Below are 23,162 nucleotides of genomic sequence, written 5' to 3'. Positions count from 1 at the left end.
TGTATGAGGATTGTTGGTAGCAACTGGTGTACTGGTGTTCCCGTTCTGTTTACTGCAGTCTAATTTGATGGTTCCCAAAGTTTTCCTCACTGGGCTTTGCTGCTGGTGCCTTCTGCTCCCCGTCCACAGCCTGCTGCTTCCCCTCGCTCCACCTCGGTGGGATGCCCAGAAGCAGTCGCCGCCTGGGCTCTGCCCCGTGCCTCGCCTGTAAATATTGGCAAATTGGGAAATAGTATTACAGCTAATGTACTTTATTAAGGAGACCTTTAATTTTTAAAGCAGGCAAGGGATTATATCCTATAAAGGTTACTGCTCTGGGCCTGTGCTCTGCGTTGCTCACAGCCAGATGGTAAATCCCGCCCGCATTTGTGCGTCTGCCTGCACCAACTGTGTGCTCAGCATCCTCCGAGGGCCTGTGGTTCTGCTTCGGCTGCATGCCGCAATACATCCCGCGGGCTGGTGTGCTCGAGCACATGCTTTGTACCCTGCTGCCTTGTAATGAAGATTTAAGCACTCAGTGAAAGGGGGTGAAAATGGAGATGGGGACTTGGCAAGGCTGAGAGCGCAGGGGGGCTCTGCAAACGCAGGAGGAGGGACTGGCCAGGAGGAACCGCTGCCTGCGGAGGGGATGGTCTCTGGATGCAAACAGGTCTGTGATGGGGACAAAGCGCTGGGGTGCCACCATGTCCTGCTGCACACCAGGGGCTGAGCTGAGCAGCCCCGGGGAAACAGTAGGAGCAAACTGTCTGTCCTCCGGTTTGCGGAAAAATGGGCGCTCTCCAGCTGGTGTCCCTGGGGCTGGCTGTGGTGGAGCTCTGCTGCAGCAGGGCTGGGCTGCTGGCAGTGAGGAGGATGGCTGCAATGCCGGGTGAGCCCCTAGCCTGCCCAGAGGGGTGACCTGGGGACAAGGATGTGTCTCGGGAAGTTGCCTTACCCCTGGAAAAAAAGGGACTACTGGTAATCCTTATCCCCATGGCTCTTCTGAGGTCCAAGCAATACTTGGGTGGTGCTCAAAGAGCTCTAAGACTGCAAACTTGGGGTTATTTATTGTATTTTTAATATATGGTAAGAATAATTTAGGGATGGAGAGACACTTCGCTAATCTAGCCAGTTGTTGGGGTTATTCTAGTAATGCTAGCGGGGCAAGGCTGCAGGAAAGCTGCTCTCAGCCTCAATTAATGTGACCAAACAAATCATCATTTACAAATTAGCTCTATGTCATGTTCCTTTAGTGATAGCTAAAGTGTTGCTTTGGTTTTGGAGGGGAATGGGTGTGTTTTATGATTACCCCAAAATCTACTTTGAAAAAAATTGCCCTTTTTGCTGAAGGAAATCCTTCTGGAGCTGTTTCCACAGGTCCAGGGAGCAACCAGAATTGTACAGCTGAGCTTGTGCTGTACCTTGTTCCTCCAGCAAATCTGCCAGCCTTGTGGTCTTTCCCTTATACCTCCAGAAACCACCTGTATTGCATTGCAGACAGCAGCCTGAAAACTTGCACGAAATGAAATGAGCAAGGGGCACTAGCAGCAAGAGAAACACCCAGATTTATTCAAAGGCTTGGTAGGACTCCTGCAAAAATATGCTCTAGTTCTCACTTAGCTGAAACGAAATCCTTGCTTGTGTATGTGCATGTTAGGGCAGCTCGGAGCAACGCTGTTTCTGCTCTGAAGAAAGGAAGAGACTCAAGAGATAGTATTTATTTAAAAATAAACCTCTCTGGCAAGCCAGCCCTTTTATCCATTCAAGAAAGTCTTTCTCTTTAGCTGGATGGCTAAATACTTGTTTCACTTCTCTCTGTGAATGAGGGGATGGGGTTTAGCATGCAGGGCTCCTCCGAGCAGTGAGAAGAGATGGCATAGGCACGCTTTGATGCTTTTGTATATGCTTTGTATTTTCTCCCTCCAAATCCTCGCTTGCCTGTGCTATTCCTGAAGCACCAGCATCCTGTGAAAAGTGATACCGGGATGCTCTGAACTGCGCTTGCTGGGCTCTGCGTCCCGGGAGGGCTCCTCTTTCCCCGCTGCGTGATGGCATGGTCGGCTCTGGTCAGCTTTGGTTGGCTCTTCCAGCTTGGGGGTGAGCCCAGATTGAGAGACCTTGAAGGAAATGTCTCTTTTGGGGAAATCACATGTCTCTTTGATCACCAGGAGGTAGATTTCTCTGTCTTTCTCAATTAATACCTCTAGGCCTTCGGTTTGGGAGGTAGTACTAAGTAAAAACCCTGGTTTAGTCTCTCCTGACTGGCACAAAGGAATACAGCAGTGAATGTCTTTGACCCTTTGGGCAGGAATACATTGCTATGAATGTCACATTTGCAAAGAAATGAGGTTTTCAGCTCTTTGATATATTGCAGCATGCGAATGGATGCATGAAGAACCACCCATGGCGTTTATAAAGCTGCCTCCTCCAGCTGCGCCAGTGCAGGGGCTCTGCTTTGGGCAGTGGTTCCCAGTGATGTATCCGTGAGAAATTGCAGCGTGGGCAGCCGTGGTGTAGCCGCCAGTAATGCCAGTAACTCATGCTCACGAGAGAAACTAAATCACCTGCAGCAGTAAGTGGGACTGGGCTGGGATTATATTTTATTTGTTTAGTGCCTTGAGACACAAGAAGCAAGCCGCACAGCAAAAGACTGGGCTTTCTGAAAGACCACGTGCCATGTGTCTTTGACATGTTTTCTTTATCATCATTTCAAGGGTGGATAAGTCAGGCCTGTCCTTTGCTGGTCATGGTGGCATCAGCTACGTATCTTGTTTGTGTCATATCTGGGGCCAACATCTCCTGACCAGACAGTGCTTCACGTTTTGCGTGTTGCAGGTTAGAGAAATCTTTGAGTTTCAAAGCTGGATGTGCACTGGGAGATTGGGAGGGAGCGGTGCACTTTGGTTGCGGGTTTGCAGGTGCGGCCATGCTGAACACTGGCAGTGGGTCCAGCTGGGGGGCTGCAGCCTGCCTCGGGCACCAGCGTGGGCTGCTGCTCTTCCTCGCTGCAGAGAGAGGTTGCGGGGTCAGAGATGGAAAATGTGGTAGCTTTAGGTATCTTCTCTTTGCACGTCCCCTGTGATACACCATGGGGGGGACGCCTGATAAGTACAGGGTCTCTGGCGAGCCCAGCGCGCTCCTGCTGCTGTGCCCTGTTCTGTGCCTGCCTGTCCCCTTCGGCCCCTTCATCTCCCCTGCCGCGTGCCAGAATTTGGCCCCCAAGGCAAGCAAAACGGTGCAAAACCCACTGAGGATAAATACACCTCCAGCTCCCTGCAGCGTGGCGTTGCTAACCCAAGCTGTGTGTTTGGGGGTCCTAGGGAGAGTGGTTTGACACGTGCTGCCCTGGAAAATATTCCTGGGGAATAAAAATGGGGACGGCAGGAGCAGCCGGTGGTCGGGCAGCATCAGGGTTGGTTATGGGAAAGGTGATTTTGTGTACGGCCGCATCCGAAGGGAGCCTGGCGGGGGAACAGCATAGCTGCATAATGAATTGCAGCTCAACGAAACGACTCCCAGGACGGGGTTTAATTCCTTATTTATTGCCAGACTTGCAGGGGGGAGCTGGTGGGAGGAATTTTATGTTCTTTCAGCCCAGCTCCGTGTCCTGAAGCCATCAGCAGCTCTGCAGCAGGGACTGAAGGAGGTTTTCCTCCATTTCTGTGATGTGGGGCTGGGGGGAGCTCACTTGCTCTCTCCAGCTCGGTGCTTTCCCTCTCATATCTTGCCCAAGAAAACCAGGAGCTTCATTCTGCCAGCCCAGGGGCTTTGTCCCAGCCCCTTAGAGACCCAGGCTCTCTCTAAGGGTCCTGGCTGCCCTCGCTCACCCTCAGAGCCCCTCATCCCCCACCAGCTGCAGCGAGCAACATCCCGTAGCTGGTGCCTTGGGCTTTTTTACACCAAGCAGCACAACCAGGTACGTGAGAAGCTGTTGCATGATTGCAAGTTATCCTTTGATGGTGCAGCTAATGCAAGAGCTTCAGAACAAACGCAGCAAGGATTGTTGTCTCTCCGGTGTTGTCTCTGGGCAGACTTGGCCGTGTGAGTTAAAAGGATCGTTTATGGTCTCGGGCACCTTCATCAGTGATCTCCAGGCGCAGAGCCCCTATCTTCAGTGTTTTGCTGGCTGCTCCGTATTATTGTTCTGCTACAATAAAAGATGGTCCTTCTTTGGGATGGGCGATCTCACCTTTGTGTTGGATGGTGACAGCAGGAGAGGCAGGCTCCTTCCTGCCCGGAGGGGATGGGCATCTCCGTAAATGTAAAAGCCTTTCCAAAGGAAGGAGGACTGTGCTGCAGTGCTGGGGGATCCTGCTGAGAGCATGAGCACATCGGGTGTCCAGCAGGAATACTGGAGACTGGAAAGCAGATAGTGGGGGTTTTGTGTGTGTATATATATCTTAGTTTGGGTACCAAACTTTTCCACTTTACCAGGACACGTTCACAGTGTTGTTTGCTGAGCAAAGCAGTGAAAGGGATTTCTTTTCTGGCCCAGAGCCTCTTAAAGAAGACCATGATCTGATCAGGTCCCTCCCATTAACCTGGCTTATCGCATGACCCTGTTACTCTGAACGCAGCCTTCCACGGGACAAGGGAAGGAAAGGAGCTCAAGAGCTAGCTGCTGCCTTTCACCTTCCCTTCCTGAAGAAAAGCCATGTATGCTCAGAGTCGCTGCTAGCAGACGCCCAGGCCCTCAGTCAGTAACCACAAGCCATCAGTCAAAGCGCTCCAAAAAAATAGTGTAAATTCAAGAAAAAATAAATTGCAACTTTTGAGGATATAATTTGGATCCTCTGTGCTGTAATTTTGCTGCTGTTTCTGATTTATAGGCCTGTTCTGTTAGTATTTAAGTCTCTTGTTATACTTGATGTTAAATATGACTCTGTATGTACTCTGCTATAATTCAAGCATGATGTATATGCACTCAGTGCTGTAATGGCATGTGGCCATTACACTGTAAATATGTACCATGAATAGAGATGCTATTTTTTGCATGCTTTTGTACTCTAGAACTGAAGAGAAAATGACAATAAAGTCCACAGAAATGACACTTGGCGTAAGTGCGGTTCCTGATGCGGCGCTTGCTGCTGGCTCTCGCATGCTCTCTGCTGTTCAAGCCCTCTCTGTGCTTTTGGCTACAGCAAAGAGGGGCTTACAGGGCTTCTACCACTCCTTTTGTCCCTGCCCTTTCCCTGCTGGGCTTTTCCCTGGATGAAGAGGCTCAGGGACCCGTCATGCTTTGGTACCGCATCACCGGCTGTTACAGCATCTTGCTGTATTGTGATCTGTGAAGTTGTCTTGCCTTAGTTGCAGTTGCTTCCAAAGAAACGTGCAATTTGCTTTGAAGAAGAGATGTTGGCCTGGGCTAGAGCTAACTCTGCATGGTTGTGGAAACCACAGCAAAACCCAGTTTCCTTCATCTGGTGCCACTGTGCCGGAACTGGTTGATCCTGCGGTGCTCCGGGGACCTTCCTCCAGGTGAGGCACGCAGAGGCACCGTGCTCTTCCCTTTTGTATAATACTGAAAAATAATTAAAAAAAAATTAAGGCATTATCTCATCACCTGTCATTAATGTTCTGCCCAAAGAGAGACACAATGGGCCCAATAACAGCTAATGCTAAACACACCCGTTAATTCATGGGCGTATAAATCGCTAGCACCCTCTGCGTCTGGATGTAAAAGGACCCGAGGTACAAAGTACTCATAGTGAACTGGGTCTGGGGTCTTGTCTGTTCACCGAGATGCTCTGGGCTTTATTTGCTCTCCTGACACCTTCGCAGCCTGTTCCCGAGTACCGCAATGAGCTGCCCAGGAGGAACCGAGACCCCAGAGCACAAGGGATCGGCTGGGCTGTGTGTCCCCTGAGACAGCTCATCGCTCGGCTGGCACAGTACTCAGTCCCTCTGGTTAAGCAGACCAGACTCAGCTTCTTATTCCCACAAGCTGATTTTTTTTGGCTTCGTGGTCAGGGGACAGAAATGGGGACACCAAAACCCTTCCAGCCAAGGATGGTCGCTCATGCAGGTCCAGGTCCTTGGCTGTGCCTGAACAGCAAAAGTAAATGGAAAAAGAAGAATCTTGGATGCATCATATCCTGAAGCGTGTTTTTCCAGTAGAGCTGGGCTGTTTGCTGTTGTGTTGTTGGGAGGGGACGTGTGGCGGGGGTGAACACACAGTTTTGCCGGACAACCCAAGTTGTTTCTAGGTGGGGTTTGCCGTTTTATCTGCTCTGGCAAACTCTCCAAGTGTGGGCAGAGCTTTGGAAATCCCTAACCTCCCTTTCCTCCCTCCCTGAAGAAAGCAGGAGCCTACTTTGTGCCCTGAGCCAGTTGTTGTCTGCCGAGAAACTCATCCCGTCACAGAAACGTCCCTGTCTGAGCCGACCCTTGCCTCTCCCCTGGCAGCTGGTGGATGGCATGGCACGAGGCATGTCCATGCTTCCAATTAGGATGTTACAGCTTCATGTTCCCATTCTGCTTGCAGCAGCAGGCTGCACACCGAGATGGTGATTGGTGTTTCCCAACAAACCACACTAAGACAAAAACCTGCTATTTATTTTGCAAATGCTGAGCAAAAAGCACTTTGTGGCCCCGTTACTTGTAACGAAGGATATAGTGATTACCATCTTTTAGGTGCAGCCTCAATTAAAAGAGAGAGGGGGTTTGCTTAGATTTTATAAGCCATGCAGCTTTATTTCTCACCTGGGAATGTTTATTCCTAACAAGTCCGGCCTTTGCATTTTTGTTAAGGGAATGACCCTCTCCAGGGTGGCGATGAGGACGGGCGGTTGTGGCTCTCCCAAAACCATGGCAGAAATGGCTGGGGCTTGGTCACTGCAAGGGCATGGGCTGACTCAGCGCTGGAAAGGGGGGGACGAGCTCCATCACCAGCTCCTGTGGGCTCAAGGCAGCTGCTGAACATCACTTTAAACTTTTATCCTCCTCTTTTTTTTTTTTCCCCAGCTGGGTTTCCTAGCTTGTTCCCAGCACACCAACACCAAATTAGTGACCGACGAGCTGAAACCCCCTTTGGGGCCGGGTCGTTCAGTGCTGCAGCAATCCCGACCGGCCGAGCCTTAGCGGGTACGGAAGGTACCATGTTGCTTTGTGCTACTGGAGAAGCAATTCATGTGATAAGCTCAGAAAAACATGCCCAGATGTGCCCCAGTGCCGTAGCAAGGGGCTGAACTCGCTGCCACCAGCACCACGAGAGGAAGGAAAACCGCTCTGTAAGAGGGACCGGCAGAGGCTCGGGTGTGCAAATGGGGACATCGAGGACGCGTTAATGCCCAAGCACTTTTGCTAGATTAGTGCTATCTCCCACTCCGACGCTGGGTGGATTAATACCCCAGCGTTTTGCCAGGGAGTAAATAAAATATTGAAGTCTATAATTGCTTGTTCCCTGGGGATGCGGCATCCCGGTCCCCCCTCGGTGGGTCACGTCACTGCCACCATCACGCATCCAGCCCCGAGACATGGTCGGTGACGTGTCCCAGGCCAGTAAATGCCCCGGGGTTTATGGTCATTTTAGGATCTTGCTGGGGACTTGATTTGGGGTTTGACCCAGCCAGGTAAATGGCTTGAAAGCCGCTCCCCCTCATTTTCTCTTAAATGGGCTGCATTTCAAAATGGATTTCTTGAGCAGTAAATTATAATTTAGCGCTTATTATAATATTCATTAAGAACTGACTTCTGCTGTAGCGTTACACCAAACACTAATTATTAGAAATTAAGGTGACAGGAGGGAATAATATTCTGAATTGTGTAAGTAGGAGTAATAACAGCCCGGGAGGGCTGAGCAAGGGAAAGCAGTGGGAGAATTTCCTTTCTGCAGGGAAATGAGAGGTGATAAAATCCTCAGAAGCAGCCATACGGGAGTCACGGCTGCCTGGGCAGAGGGTACGTAGTGAGGTGCCGGGCTGGGGGAAGGGGACAAAAATCCTCAGAGCTGGTGGTGGGTGTGAGAACAGCAAGCGGACGGGTCGCAGGCATGGGACCATTGGGTCCAAAGTGTCCAGTTTTGGGGCATCGCTGCCTGGCAGGATCCATACAGGGAAATGAGCTCCAAAGGCTCAATCTTGCCTCAACATTATTTCTCTAGTTCATTTGCTTAGGTTGGTTTGGTTTTTTTTTTTCTTCAGGCTGAAATTAAATTTCCTATGAAGATTTCCAACAAAAGATGGGAAGACGTTTCTGCTGGGTCTGATATTAGATGCCAGCGTGTGTCCTTACGAGCTGCAGGTTTGGGTGCTGGTAAGCAGTTGCTGCCCGGGCTTCGGGCACAGTCCGGCTGCAAACGGGTGGTAGTTTTAAAGCAAAAGCCTGAGTTCTCAGTTACAGCTAAGGTGGAGCTAAACCAGCCTCTGAATCACATTTTGTCATGCCAAGTTTGGCCCTGGGAGCCACAACTGCTACTTAAAACTAACTGCAGCGTTGGTAGGATGGATGTGGAGGCAGGACGAAGGGCTGGGAAAGCACCCAAAGCCATGCAGGGCTGTGCGAGGGATGTGTTTTCTCCTGATGCCCTTGTGGTCCCCAGTGAAGGGGGAGTCATCAGCCCTCAGAAGACACAGCCCCAGCCGGGAGTAACCCCGTTATAAACTTCACCCTTTACTGTTATCCGCGCTGCTCCGCACTAAGCTGTGCGGCCGCCTCCAAGGCTTCCCTCCAGAGAGGTTGTTTAATCACGCTCCCTCTTTCCTATGGTTTAACTGGGGAGGGGGAGGTTGATCTTACACATTATTGCCAAACATTTCCAGGGTTTGTCTTTTCTTCGCCTTGAGTAGGAAAAGGCCATTTACCATTTTCTTTTCTAAAGCAATTTCCGGGGAGGTCCAGCAAACACAGCCAGGAGACGCCAGCATCAAGCCCTGACCGAGTTTCTTCGCTTGAGTAAATCAATGTTTTGCCACTAATGTGGTGTGAATGCCCATTTTCTGTGCCCCATTTATTTTAATGCAGGGGCTGGAGTGCAGGGGGGCAGCACCAGGGCAGCTCTCCGTAAATCCCACCGAGGTGCTCAGCGCTTTCACCCCCATCCAATTTTACGGCGTGTGGTGTGCAAATGCATTAGGGGAGAGCCACCGCGCACGCCAGCCGGGATCACTCGTGTCACCCGTGGTGCCTTGCAGCGCCCATCTGTCTCCCTGCCTATTTTTTTTGGCAGGGGAGGTTTCTCAGGGCTGCATTTTGGGAAGGGGGATGCTCTTGCTTAGTCTGGGCCAGCCAAAATATCTGTGAAAGAAAATTTTGGGGGATAACGGGGTTTTTTTCATCATTATAATGGGATGGTGTCACATGAGCATCTCCTCCCTGCTCTGTTGGTCCCTTCAGCCCTGCTGCTGGATGGGGACGGGGATGGGGACGGCAGCCGGGGACAGGGATTGCCAGCAAGGGAGGGAGCTGACCTGCCGCCAGCTTGAGGTGAAGCAATTAAAGCCTGTGGCTGCCACCAGCATTTCCTGCCTGTAATTAAAGCTTTTAATGAGGAGGCATACAGTAACACCCCCCCCTCCCCGCCCCCGGCCCCAGGCTGGCATTCTGCCAGGTGTGGGTTTATTAACGGCTGCTAATTACACCATCATTCAGCATATATGTTGAGGAGGGCTGCATCGCCTGGCCCCAAGTGCTCAAATCGGCTGTGAATGCTGCCAAAAAATTTCTAAATTTTATTTCTGTTTTTTCCCCTTGCATTGGGAACTGAACCCCCAGGTGTTTGTAGGGCATTTTGGGGGCACTGCCACTGTGGGACACGGTGCTGGCTCCTTCCTCGCTGCACCTGACCCCCTCCTCCATGTGTGGGGGCCACAAATCCGGCTGCACGTCCTACCCACAGCTGGCGAGCGCTTTTTATTCCCTGGAGTGAGTTTTGCTGAAAACCTGATAGTCCTGGTAGCCGCAGTGGGGCTTGAAGCCTTTCCCCATCCTGAAGGTGCATCCAGCTGCTGGGACGTCCCTGGCCCCGAAGGGATTGAATCTTCCAATCTGCAGCAGCTTGGTGCCATCCTGTCTCTGCCTGCCTTGTACCTGTACCGCTGTCACCGATGGGACGCGTGCCGTGGCCAGCGCTGCTCTGATGTGCTGAATCAGCCCCCGGCAAGCAGGGCCAGGACGGACGGAGAGGCCAGTGAGGATGGAGTCAGGGTACGTCGAGCTGCTCACCAGCGTCTGGACCTTGACAGGACCCACAAATGTGTGAGCACGATTCGGGGCTGGGAATGCCCCTCTGGTACCGTTGGAACCCGCAGCCGAAGGACGAGCTGCTGCAGCAGCAGGTGAAGCTGGAAGGAAAACCCTGTGGCCTTCGCCAGACGCCATAAAGTAGCGTGAGTGTCTGAGGTTAATTGGGGGGATTGCACAGGCTCTGGAAGCTTCCCTGGCAATTAGGGATTCAGGCACCGGCAGCCCGGAGCAGAGCGGGGCGTTCGCAGGCAGCTGCCTAACAAGCTTTTGCAAAGTGCGGTGGCAAAGCGCGGCAGCAGCTCCCAGGCTCGTGTCCCGAGGGTGGCTGGTGCTGGCCAAAGGCACCTCCTGCACCGTTTTCCGGAGGATTGGGAAATAATTTATTTCAAAATATTTCACTATGACGACTCGAATGCCAGGAGCGCAAGTGACAGGACGTCATTCTTGGGAGCAGGTAGGAAGGGGCGTTCACAGGGTGGGAGGCCGGTGCAGGTACGGCCCTGCCAGAGCCCAGTGCTCCCTGAGCGGCTCTGTTAGATATCCCGCGCCAGGAGGGTTGAATGTTTAATGTCAGATTTCCTTATTTGAGATATTTACCTATTTGACATTACAGGAGATTTTGCTTTAGCAGCGTGATACAACAATACACTGAAATCGCAACACAAGGGTCATGTAGTGATTGCAATGTCCAGGCGAGTCCCAGTACAACCATCATGCCCAGTACCGCCACTCCCTGCTCGCCCACAACTGCGATCGTGAAAAATGTACTGGAGAAGATGTTGGTGCTGTGCAAGCTGCCTGGTCGGGAGAGGAGAAAGTGCAGGGGGCTGAGCACAGCTCAGTGACAATGAGAATAATTCCTCTTTAAAGGAAAATACAGCCTTAGGGTGTATAAACGGTCCATCCTGATCCAGCTTTCTGCAAACACGTGCGTGGTCTCTCGTGGAATGTAATGCCCAAAGAAAAGTGTCTCCCACTCATTAAGGGTGAAACAACTGATTCATCTGAGGAGACACTTGACAATTCTTGGTGCACGTGAAAGTTATGGAGAGGCGGGGAAAAAAATAAACCAGGCTTCTCTGCGAGCAAAGCCTTGGGCCAGTCTCCCGGTGCCCTCTGCTGCCAGAGCGTCGCCGGCCGGCAGCGCAGCCCAGCTCTGTGGGCACTGCAGCGTGCCAGGGAGCTCAGGGCGGGCTCCTGCCCCGCTTTCAGGCTCAAGGATTTTGCTTCGTTGGTGCTACTTCAGCCTTGGTGCCGATTTTGCTCTGTGACAGCCTTTGCAGTTTCATACCGTAACGTCGGCATTAGGCGAGGTGAGCTCCCGTGAGCGGCACCCCCTCTCCGCTAACGCTTCTGTGCATATCCATTTCGTTCAGTTTTACTGGAAGTGTTATTAACAAAGGACTTTCAATGCTTGTTTGCATTTCATAGGTAAGCATTTTAAAAAAACAGCATTATTCCCTCTCACAAAACAATTGTTCTTCAATATACGGCTACCACATGTCACTGAAATATGCTGGATCTCCTGGAGAGACTTTTTATTGCTCTTGGGGAAGGATTATATTTGGCAACAGCCTTCACTGTGTATCCTGACCCCCCAGTTAAAGACTTTTATTCTTTAAATTGATTTTATGAACAAGAATGAAGAGGAGAAATTAGGTTACAGGATTTTAATGGCAGTTGAATTTAAGAAGCCGGTATCTCCAGAGGGGTCATGGCAAAGTTCCTTTTTAATTCACAGATCTGCTCTTCTCCATGTGTCATTTATTTTAGCTAAACGGTTTTGTCATCAGACCACCAGCATTTACTCTCAGCTGAAGAGAAGCCTAAACAAAGCACTCAGCATAATAAATCTCCTGTTGGGAACCTCGATTAGCTGTAAATGGCTGTCTTATGTGTTCATAATAATGATTTATTCATTCACCAAAAAAAATGCAACCCCTTTTTCAGAAATAAATACCTTAAAAGGGCTAATTCAACAAGTCAGGTCCCACCAGTGCCTAAATACCAAGGCATTCCACAGCGATGCAACCCCAAACAGCACAGGTGCTGAAGCGCTGCATGAATACACGTGAAGACCTTCGCGTTCGGGACGTTCCCCTCTGCCTGCAGCAAGGCCTGTATTCAGGATTGCAGGCAGAAAGGAAAAGGTTTCAGAGACATCAGTGCTACCTTCCACACCACTTTTTCCTCCTCTTTATTTCTAATAGAGGATACCACTAATTTTGAGGCCTCCAGTGAACATACCGTGACATTGTGAGATTTGGACGGCAATGGCTCTGTGCTGTGCCCTGAAGGCCAGGCAGCAGTCGGCTGTTTCATCCCCCTCTGTCAAACTCTTGCTTGTAGTTCTTCCCTTGTGGAACCGTTCATGGGCTCTTTGGGTTCGCGTTATCACCTTTGTTTCTTAGCAGGTTTTCCAAATGTTATTCTTTACAATTTCGCATGAAATGAACCAACAGCTACGTATCTGCGTTCCATTTACAGACTAGTGGCTGCTCGATTTCTGCAACAGAACTGATGGTGATGGTATGGAACGAAGACACACTTTTTCAGCAAGACTATCTACAGCACTGTATTAATTGTGACATTTTTCTACTTCAAGTTTGAGAATATTAGATAACTGTTAAATTGTTTTCTAAAGAAGTAACTTATTTTTTACCTGATTCCCTATTTTTCCCTCCTCTGAACTCCAGCCTCCACATAGACTAACATCCACTACAGAAGTCGAGAGCTCAACATCAGAAATTAATTTCCTCTGTGAGGGTTTCAAGAGTGGCCACTGAGTCTCACAGGCCTCCAGCCGCACATCAAGGCGATGTATGTTTAAAGACACTGGTTTTACCAAGCTGATTCCGTAGGAAGTCTTCAGAAGTCAGGGAAGAAAGAATTGCAAAGTGTATTTAATGCTTTTAATATTTTTTTTTATTGCAGTAACTTCTAAATTATTCACAAGTTTAATGTCTTTCAAACATCTATGCTAGTAAAGTAGAAATGAGGATTGGTATTTCACGGTATGTCTGTACAGGAGATTCAAAACCTGTGGAGGCCAACGGAAAGATGCACGCAGACTAAGGTGTTTTGAAGCAAGTACAGATAGAATAAGCTTAATTAAGTGACTTCAAAGAACTCAAGCACATCAGGCGGTCTTCACAACATTTGTACAGGAAAATCTGATTAAACATGAATGAAATGACTTTGCTAGTTCGTAGAAAAAGGACACTGGACGACAAACAAACAATATATATAAAGCAACATAAGCTAAAGTAGGACAAAGCAATCGAGCTGCTTGTTTCTTCCAGTGGCTTCTACATCGTTGGTCTATGGAGCAGCACGCTGTCCTTGCCTAAAGAAAACACCAGCTACCTCCTTGCAAGCGTACGTGGAGTGGTAAAGTAACCCTGAAGTTTCAGAAATTGGGTTGAAATTCAGTATTGATGCAAACAGGTCTATTTCTCATCAGAACCTTGACAACAGTGTCACTGTCTCACCTTTCTCTATGGACTTCCCAGTTGTTGGCTTTTAAAACACAGTGACCGGCACCTTAGCCTTAAGAAGGCGCTGCCTGTGCAATACAGCTCCTTCGGGAAGCTGGTGCAAAGTCCCGATGTCCTCGCTGACAAAAACATCAACTCTGAACTGGTATCAGTCTGGAAATTCACTTAGACATTCTTACAGGTGGATTTTTTTTTTTTAAATAATCAAAATAAGCAAATGCTATGTTGTGTTCGAAGTTAATGTTCATAAGGTCAGGAAACATTCATATACGTTCACAGCCAGGTTATCCAACCCAAAATTTATTGCCAATCTCCACTTTCAGTTACATTTCACAGAAAAACAACGCCCTTTTCTCTCCCTCCTTCCCTAGGGAGCTGCTAAATAGGTGCAAACTGACAAAGTTTGACAGCTGTTAGTCTAGATCCTGGCAGGATTAGAGGAGTAAGGGATTAGGGGAGATGCTTCTGGAAAGATAAGCAAGCTGTCTAAATGATTTTTGTTGCCTTTTCAGAATTTCCATTACAATAACTCATCATGCTTCTTTACTTTTTTGCTTTTCTCTTCAACATCTTTCAGCACGTCTTGCAGTTTCTTAGAGTTCTGTGTCAAGAATGCAAAGCTTTCTTTGAAGTTGCCGGTCCCGTGCTCCCTACAGATATTCTCAAGCCCATCAAACCATTGCAAAATCTTCTCAAGCTCAGCCTGAGCAGCCTTCTGTTCTTCCAGTTCTGCGCGCAGCGCCTGCCCAGCAGACGCCTCAGCCCTGTACTGCTGCTGCAGCTGATGGATCTCATTCTGAAGCGCCTGGAACTGTTCTTTGCTGTACGGGTACTGCTCGTGGACCTTATCCTCGGGAAGGAGCACGTTCTTAGGGATGTTTAACACCAGCTGCAGAAGCACTTCTTCCATTTTACTGAAGAGTTTATCAAAGTGCTCCTTCATGAAGAGAAGAAATTTCTCCGTGCTTTTCCGGATTTGTAAGGGGCCGATTTTACAGTCGGGAAACCCGTTCAGCTTCTTCAGGATTACACTCTCAACGACCAGCATCATTTCGAAGAGGTAGTCCTGGAACGCGATGTAGACGCGCAGCATGCACGTCTGGGGAGTGAAGCCGAAGAACTGCGCTTCGTAGGCCATGGGATTGACCGACATGGTGGCGGATGAAAGCCGGTAAGGAAAGGAGAGAGAAACGCAGGCCCTGGGGGAGACGGGCCTTGCTGTAGGCGGGAAGGCCGAGCCCGCAGCTGAGGGGAAGCCGGATCCCACAGGACGCCCAGCGCAGCCGCGGACCTCCCGCGCCGTTACCCGAGGCACCGGGGCCGCTCCTCCCGCTCTAGTGCCGCAGACCGAGGCTGGTAACCGAGGCCGGTACCGGTGCCAAGCCCGCCCGCCGGCCGCTCCGCGGCCTCCACCGCTTCTCCGTCCCGTTCGAACTCCCTCAGGCGGGCGGCACCGTCCGCAGCCAATCAGTGGCCGCGAGGATAAACGCGCCGCCCAATCATCAAGCGCTCCAGCCCTCGGGGGCGGGGAAAGCGAGGAGGGCAATAGGCCGCGCTCGCTGCTCGGCCAATGAGAGCGCAGCGCGGCCGCCCGGGCGCTGCCGGCGCCGATTGGCTCCGCCGGGGTCGGCGGCGGGGGCGGTGCGCGCAGGCGCAGACGCGTGGCGGAAACGGAAGCGGCGCGGGGAGCGCTAAGATGGCGTACCAGACCTTCCGGCAGGAGTACCTGCAGGTGCCGCCCGTTACGCGGGCCTACACCACGGCCTGCGTCCTCACCACCGCCGCCGTGGTGAGTGGGGCCGCGCCGGCCGCGCTCCCTCCGGCCCGCGCCTCCGCAGACCCTCCTGAGGGCCCGGCCCATGGGTGGGGGCGGTGGGTCCGGTCTCCGCGGGACCCCGGGCGGCCGCCCGCGGCCTGACAGAGCCGGCGGGGCGCGGGGGAGAGGAAGGCTGCGCGGAGGGTGCCCGGGAGAGGGGGTGAGACTTGTTGGAGCCGTGCCGGCGAGCTGGGGAGAGGGATGCGCTTGGGAACCGTAGAGGGGTTATCCCGGACACCTCCCCCGCCCCAGGGCCGGGTCTCTTCCCCTCGGGGCCGTCTGAGCGGAGGGGTCCCCCGAAAGCAGTGTGTCCAGGACCCCCGCTGCCTGCCCGCCGTGAAACCTGGAAAAGAGGAAAGCAGAAATACATAATAGCGGCGTGAGGGGGCTGCAGAGGTTATTGAGGCTGGCTTTTGCTAGAAAGCTCACTGTGCTGACTGAGAACTTGCTGGCCTCTTTTTGGCAGAGAGAAAGGGGGTTACTCGTTTGGGTGCGTATAGCTTTTTCTTGGTGTACTGATTCCATCAAATGTTCTCTTCTTTTTCAGCAATTAGAACTAATCACACCCTTTCAGCTGTATTTCAACCCTGAATTAATATTTAAACACTTTCAAGTAAGTGTTTCCTAAACTATGGGAGGTTTTTAAGTAAACTGTTGAGTTTGCAAGTGCTTGTCCTCTCAAAATTGAGTGTTACAAATTACTATGACTTTTCATATTGAAGTTATATTTTAAAAAAGCTAATGAAGCTGGAGTGCAGATGACTGTATCTTAGCATAGGTTTTAGATTCGTTGACTGTGAAGGAGATTTCAGTTATATTGTTACTTGCTTTTATATTTAGACAATAAAAATAAGCTGTCATGTTTAAAGTCCTTGTATTTGTCTCATTTCCAGGTATGGAGGTTAATCACAAACTACTTATTCTTTGGACCAGTTGGCTTTAATTTTTTATTTAACATGATCTTTTTGTATCCTTCATCAAGTTTGTTTTCTTTCCTTGGAAAGCAGAGCTCCAGAGTACAGGCACGTTGCTATACGTGCATATAGGCAAAGGTTCGGTTCTGCTCCACCATGAAGTTCCTGGGAGTTTGGCAATGCTGACTTCACTGATGTCATGAATGGACATCAACGGGATTTCCTTCATAAGTTGTCAAGAATTTTGCCATTTATTTTTGTGGTGTTAAGACTTTGTTGTACGAGCCTGATCCTTCAGGTTGGTTCTGACACACAGGAGAACATTCCAAGCACCTTTTTTCTCCTGGGTCTGCCCTCTCTGCTGAGGCACCCAGAAAAAGCCAGTTGATGAAGTAAATTGATACAAAACTTACGTCTAAGCTCATGTATAATTGAATCCTTTTCCGCTTGGATCTTTCTTTAAACTCATTCGCAATTGAATTTTCCTGACCTGCGACTTCAGATATCGTTACTGCCGAATGCTTGAAGAAGGCTCTTTTCGAGGTCGGACGGCAGATTTTGTATTTATGTTCCTTTTTGGAGGACTTTTAATGACTGTATCCTTTTTTTATTCCAAACTGCTTTAGTGAAGCTAAAGGTATGTGAATGAGAACTGAAACCATGATGTTCCATTTATCTTATTTCTGAGGTGATAATATATTTTTGTGTGTAGTACGAGGAATAACAGTATTTGTTAAAGTAATTTTGAATGCTTTGTGACTGTTGCTGTTAAATACTGGGCTGGTCCTTCAGGCTTTTTACTGCTTGACAGGATTATGGAAATGAGGTTATCAGATAAGAGGATTGCTCAGGTGTATAATTGTGCTCAGGTTGTCTAAGAGGAATGCTGTTGTTTCAGTGATTTCATGCTACATTATACTTTAACGGGATTATTCATGCTGCAGGTACCCTGAATCCTGCTATAGGTGTTGAATTTGATTGACAGTAGGTTTGATTTACTTGAACCTGGGAAAGTAGAGATAGGAATTGTATGGAAAATGTAGGACTACTGGTCAAGCTGTCAAATTCTTCTCATGCTTGACCTCACAACAATTATTTGGTGAACTGTTTTCTTTAACTCACTATCACAGCTTTTTGGCCTGTTTGTGAACTTGGTTTTCTTGGGTCAAGCATTCACAATAATGCTCGTGTATGTATGGAGCCGCAGGAATCCCTATGTCCGTATGAACTTTTTTGGTCTTCTCATCTTTCAAGCCCCATTTCTACCCTGGGTATTGATGGGCTTTTCACTGCTTTTGGGGAACTCCATCATTGTGGATCTCCTGGGTAAGGAATGGCAAGAATCACAGGGATTTGTTTCTGCTAGTGTTTTACATGAAACAAAAAATGTGGAAAAAACAAGGAGCTAAATGCCTCTTACTTAGTATTAGTCAGTCTGGCATAATGGTGCTGTATTTATACCAGGCTTTTCTTGATTTCTAAACACTGTAGCATATTTTGTACTGTAACAAGGATGGAAAGAGCTTCTGATGCTTTGGCTCTTTATTGCTTGGAATCAGCCCAGGTACGTAATCTGATGGAGGGCATCAGACTATTGAAGTAAAATAGCTTGTATTACTATTTTTATCAACTCTAATAACATCAGTATGTTTAATGATGACAAACAGTTTTCGTTGTATTAATGTCTTGTAGCATAAGTTAAACTTTTCATCTGATGTCAATGTGCTTCATTGTTTTTTGTATTTCTGTATCTCTTATCGTATTTTCTGTGAAAGAATCAATGTATGGTGTGGGGTTTTTTTCTTTTCCTGAGAACTCTAGTGAAGAATTTGGAAGTTGTAAAGGAGAAGTATTGAAAATCACCATCTGACTTTTCTTTACATGCTAGGCATTGCCGTTGGGCATATATATTTTTTCTTAGAGGATGTCTTTCCCAATCAGCCCGGTGGTGGAAGGCTTCTGAGAACACCGTCTGTCCTGTAAGTATTGGTGTGTGATTTGGAACAGATGTAGGAAAAGCGCTTCCATGGAAAACTGTTTATAATTCAGTGACATCAACTTCTGGTAAATTAGACAGCTTAAGACAGAATTGTGGTGTGTCTGTACTTGCTGTTTTATTTAACTTGTGTTGCCAAACAAGGGCGGGGAGGTCTTACGGATGTGTAAGTGGGAACTAACTTCTTGCAGGGAAGGGCTAAAGGGGTTTTGTAACCCTTGAGTTCTTTGGTGACACTTTTTAGTCTTTGCCAACTGAGTTTTGCCTGGTGGTGGTACCAAAGATGCATGTCTCTTATTGAGGTGTGAGGAATAAGAAGAGTCCTGCTGTGTACAAACACAGTGACTGAGCTATTAAATATATCTAATTTTTTTTTCATCTGTAGATCGTTCTCTATTTCACAACTTTGGCAAAAGACTTCAGTGTTTGTACTATTGAGTGGTGCTACTCCTACTCAGTTCCCTGTTGCGAAGAGGGCTGCAATCATCTGTAATGCTGTACAGCAGCCTGGGTGAGAGGAGCTTGCCTAAATGATAGGGCAGTTGAGACATTGAAAGTTGAGCTCTGTGAGACTCTTAGAATTATCTAAAGCTGAACTGATTCTCTTTTTTTGTTTTGAACTAGCTTCCAGAAGCCTGAGTAATTGTCGTATTCAGACCCGTGCTTAGTTTAACTGATGGGTCATACCTGTTTGATTGGACAAGTACACTTACATTGATAGTTTATTTCTGCTCAGTATAGGCTTTGTCTTCAGCAAGTAATTGTGCCAGGTGATGGCTGCAGGAATGGCTGTCCAAGGACAGCTGTGCTGGTCACTTTTGCAGGCTGTCCTGGTTCTGGCTGGGATAGAGTTAATTTTCTTCGTAGTAGCTGGTACAGTGCTGTGTTTTGGAGTTCGCATGAGAATAATGTTGATAATACAGTGATGGTTTAGTTGTTGCTAAGTAGTGCTTACACTAAACCAAGGACTTTTCAGCTCCCCATGCTCTGCCAGGCACACAAGAAGCTGGGAGGAAGCACAGGCGGGACAGCTGACCCACACTGCCCAAAGGGCTATTCCATACCATATGGCGTCATGCGCAGTATAGAAACTGGGGGAGCTGGCCGGAGAGCAGCGATCGCTGCTGGGAATGGGCTGGGCATTGTTCGATGGGTGGTGAGCAATTGCATTGTGCATCACTACTGTGATCACTACTGTGATCACTATTATTATCATCATTTTCCTCTGCTGTTCTATTAAACTGTCTTTATCTCAACCCACGGGTTTTACTTTTTTCCCCAATTCTTTCCCCCATCCCACCGGGGCAGGGGTGGGGGGAGGGTGAGCGAGTGGCTGTGTGGTGCTTAGTTGCCAACTGGGGTTAAACCACAACACAGGCCTATGCTAATCTAACTTGGCCTTAGCAGCTGAAGGCTGTTTCTGCTGAGGGCTACCTTCACATAAATGCAACTCTAGACAAATGGAGTGTCCAATTACACGTGTGCGATAAGGATATATTTGAGATTTCCCATTTTCAAAAAGGGCGTATGCACTCAGCTCTGTGCAGGAGGAATCCTAAGGCTGTTGGAGCAATGCATGCTGTCTCAGTAACTCTCTTCCTCTGGAAAAAGTGTCAGCTGTCTTCAGGCTGCCATTTAAATCCTTTTACCTCTCTCTGTTCAGAAGGCTGCTTATGATTCTTGTCTGGGTCTAGAATTGTGGAATTTTTTTTCCCCAGATGCTTTAATTTTCTTTGATGTCTCTAGCTGTAATCCTGTAATACCCCTGGTATTTTCTTTTTTCCTGTTCTGAAAACTTTTCTGAAATGGCCTGTCACTCTGGGTGAAGAGAAATAATCCCTTTAACTATTCTAAGAACTGTCTTGTTAAACGCACTTTACTTTTAAGATGTTTTGGATATAATGATTGCTTGTATGCAGCCTGTGACTTTTTGTTTGTTTGTTTCAAAGCATCTACTACATTTTTGTTTGTGGATAAACAAATCTACGGAGAGAGAATCTCTAAAACTAGTTTTGAGAGTGGCAAAATAACCTACGAGACTAAGCATGATTTTTTTTTCATAAATAGGAAACCCAAGCCTCTAATGTTGTCTCAAATGCAGACTCTTCTGTGGATTTCAAGTCTGCCTGTCAATGCCTGCATCCTGCCTGTGACGTTAAGAGAATACTGCCTGTATTTGACTCTTACTTTGTCCCCTTTTCAAGATGTGAAGAGCTCTTCGATATCCCATTCATGCTTTGCTCCCTTATTCTGTCCTGGGAGAACATGCTAGCTGTATGAAATTCTGCCTTACACTGGAGGTGGAATTTTAACTTTCAGCTGAATCTCATCAGTCTTGGTTGATTTAGGCACATAATTCTAGACCTTCTTCCAGATGGCTCGTAATTGGAGAGCAAGTGTGACCTGGATATAAATCACCAGTGCTTTGGCAGGCTGTTTCTGAGGGAGGACGCTGTACATGTGCAGAATTTGAGCAGTCTTGGTCTTACTGTGAAACACTTATTCTAAAGGAAAAAAAATTATTTTCTGTTTTCCAGGAAAGCAATATTTGATACACCAGAAGATGATCCTAATTACAATCCCTTGCCAGAGGAACGACCAGGAGGATTTGCATGGGGAGAAGGTCAGCGCCTTGGAGGCTAATAAGTGTCTGTGCCAAAGCCCAGCAACAACTGGGAGAGACTGACCTGAAGGAAGCTCCATAGTGGGGACTCTCTCATTCCCCGTTGCAGAAAGGACACTTTTTGACAGCTCTACGGTTTTGAATACAAGCACTTTATGAAATGGCAGTCTAATCCAAGACACTTCCAGGCTACCAGTGTCTTTCCCAGTCAGGGAATTTATTGTGCTGGTAACGAAAATACTAATCCAGTGGAGCCAAAAACCTAAAACTGGAAACCATTTCCTGTCAACTTCAGTTAACAAGACCATGAGTACTTGTTTAAAGTGATTTCTAAAGCATTTTTTCAAGTTATTTGATACAGGAAACTATATGGGAAACTTTCCAGGGGACAAAACCAATTTTTTGGTTTTAACTCTTTTTTTTTTTTTATTCTTGGATAAAACAGCTACAAAATGGTTGAATGTGTAAGTCCCTATTTCAATGGCAAAAGGTTTTTTAATCTGAGATGCTATTGTCTCCAGTCTTGTTTGAATTGTAAGAAATACAACATGTAGCATAATGCAGGCTTTTCATTTTGCCAGTTGGGTTTCACGAATGTGCCTCTGTGTGAACGCACTTGCAGGCTGAGACTACATTTTGATGGCTTTTCCCCCAAAGACCGTGTGTTCAGATGACCAGGTTTGAGTCTTCCTGGTTTGTTTAAATAGGTAGTTCTACAAAATCCATCCCCACACATGCACGCTTCTATCAGTTATTAAATGACTTGGAGCACTAGGGAAGAAAACTTGTCTGGAGTCAGAACTGCTCAAATATCTCGGACGATGAGTTGAATAAAATGTCTTGTGGATCCTTTTTTGTTAATCCTCTGTATAATCCTATAGTCTTGAGGCAGCTGGTGAAAAAGCAGAGGTTGGAAAAAGCAAGTCCCTGAAGAGATAGCATTAATGCAAGCTTTTCCCACAAGTGTCTCTCAGAACTGCCAGGAAACAGGATTGTCCACTCAAGATGTTAAATTCGTAGTCTGTGTATGAAGTTTGTTTGCGGGAGAACTGAGTGTCCAACACAGGTCAGTGACACTGAGTGGGATTTAGCTTAAAGTTATGTTGATGACAAATACCTGTATGAGGAACCCCGTAAGGAATTCAGAAGACAGTTCAGCTCGTCATGTTCGGTCACTCCTAAGACGCTATGGACTGTACTGGGTAGCTCTTTATTGATTATATCGTAATAGATAAAAAGAGGTATGGTTGAAAGTGCATCTTCCTCCTAAATTTGGGAGGATGGGTTCACCCTTGACACACATGTAATCATCTTGTTTAGTCTCAGATTTTGCTGTTCTTAAAAACTGGCTACAGGTTTTTAGCTTGTTTGTAGTCCAGGAGATGAATGTGTTGGGATCTTGTGGGGAAATGCTTTGTCCACAAGCAGCGTGTTAGATTCTGATAAACAAAATAGATTAGTTCATTTGTATCTGCATTTTATCTGTTACAGGTTATAAAAACTTAAAGGAGGTGTGGGGTTTTTTTTTTTCCCCAAAACAGATTTTAAATCTTGCTCTAGGAGTACTAAAAATGTTTTGGGCAATGTTGCTTCAGGGTAGCTTTTGAGACAGGCAATTGATCAAAACCTTTTTTTAGTTCAGTGTTCTAAGAGCCTCTTAGTCGTTTGCTGGTGTGGGATGTTAGGGAGTGGAGATGAAGCTAAAAGACAGCCCTGTGGCTGGGATAAAACCTTCTGTAAATCCGAAGCTGTGAAGTGGGCAAGGTGATGTGCCCCTTCCTGAGGACGATCTCCTGTTCTTACCATGTGTTGATGAGGCAGCTTGTCCATCCTTGCTCTTCCACAATTGCTTTCCTCGCACGCTTCCTTCTGCTTTGGTGCAGTATTTACGATTGTCCTCTTCTCTTTACCGAGTAATACCGTGGTATCCGTATCTGGGAAGAACTTTGAAGTGTCACTTACTTGCACCCCAGCACAAAATTGACTTAGTGGCAAAATTGACTGTCTAACCTGGTCTTTAATTGCTCTTGAAACCATTCCCGGGCAGCCTGTCCCACAAAGAATTGTGTTTCAATACCAAAGTGCTCTTTGGAGAGCGTATCATCAGCCGTGTGCGATGTCGGAGATAATTTGTGCCGACAAATCATGAATGGGG

At 47.8% G+C, this 23,162-nt stretch overlaps 2 protein-coding genes across 2 annotated transcripts; one reads left to right on the top strand and one right to left on the bottom strand.

The window, feature by feature from the left end:
• Positions 1-13,065: 13,065 nt before the first annotated feature.
• Positions 13,066-15,046, bottom strand: MIS12 (MIS12 kinetochore complex component). The gene has a single exon (XM_075518112.1). The coding sequence runs from the start codon at positions 14,809-14,811 to the stop codon at positions 14,179-14,181; it is 633 nt and encodes a 210-aa protein (XP_075374227.1). The 5' UTR covers positions 14,812-15,046; the 3' UTR covers positions 13,066-14,178.
• A 252-nt stretch (positions 15,047-15,298) lies between these two features.
• Positions 15,299-21,856, top strand: DERL2 (derlin 2). The gene is made up of 7 exons (XM_075517997.1): positions 15,299-15,447; positions 16,022-16,087; positions 16,368-16,441; positions 16,891-16,984; positions 17,519-17,714; positions 18,277-18,367; positions 20,922-21,856. Exons 1-7 carry the CDS (start codon positions 15,355-15,357, stop codon positions 21,025-21,027), a joined length of 720 nt encoding a protein of 239 aa, XP_075374112.1. The 5' UTR covers positions 15,299-15,354; the 3' UTR covers positions 21,028-21,856.
• The last annotated feature ends 1,306 nt before the right edge of the window (positions 21,857-23,162 follow it).

This window comes from Mycteria americana, chromosome 15 (genome assembly GCF_035582795.1).
Source record: "Mycteria americana isolate JAX WOST 10 ecotype Jacksonville Zoo and Gardens chromosome 15, USCA_MyAme_1.0, whole genome shotgun sequence".
NCBI classification, from domain to species: domain Eukaryota; kingdom Metazoa; phylum Chordata; class Aves; order Ciconiiformes; family Ciconiidae; genus Mycteria; species Mycteria americana.
This window is presented reverse-complemented; position numbering and strand designations above follow the sequence as displayed.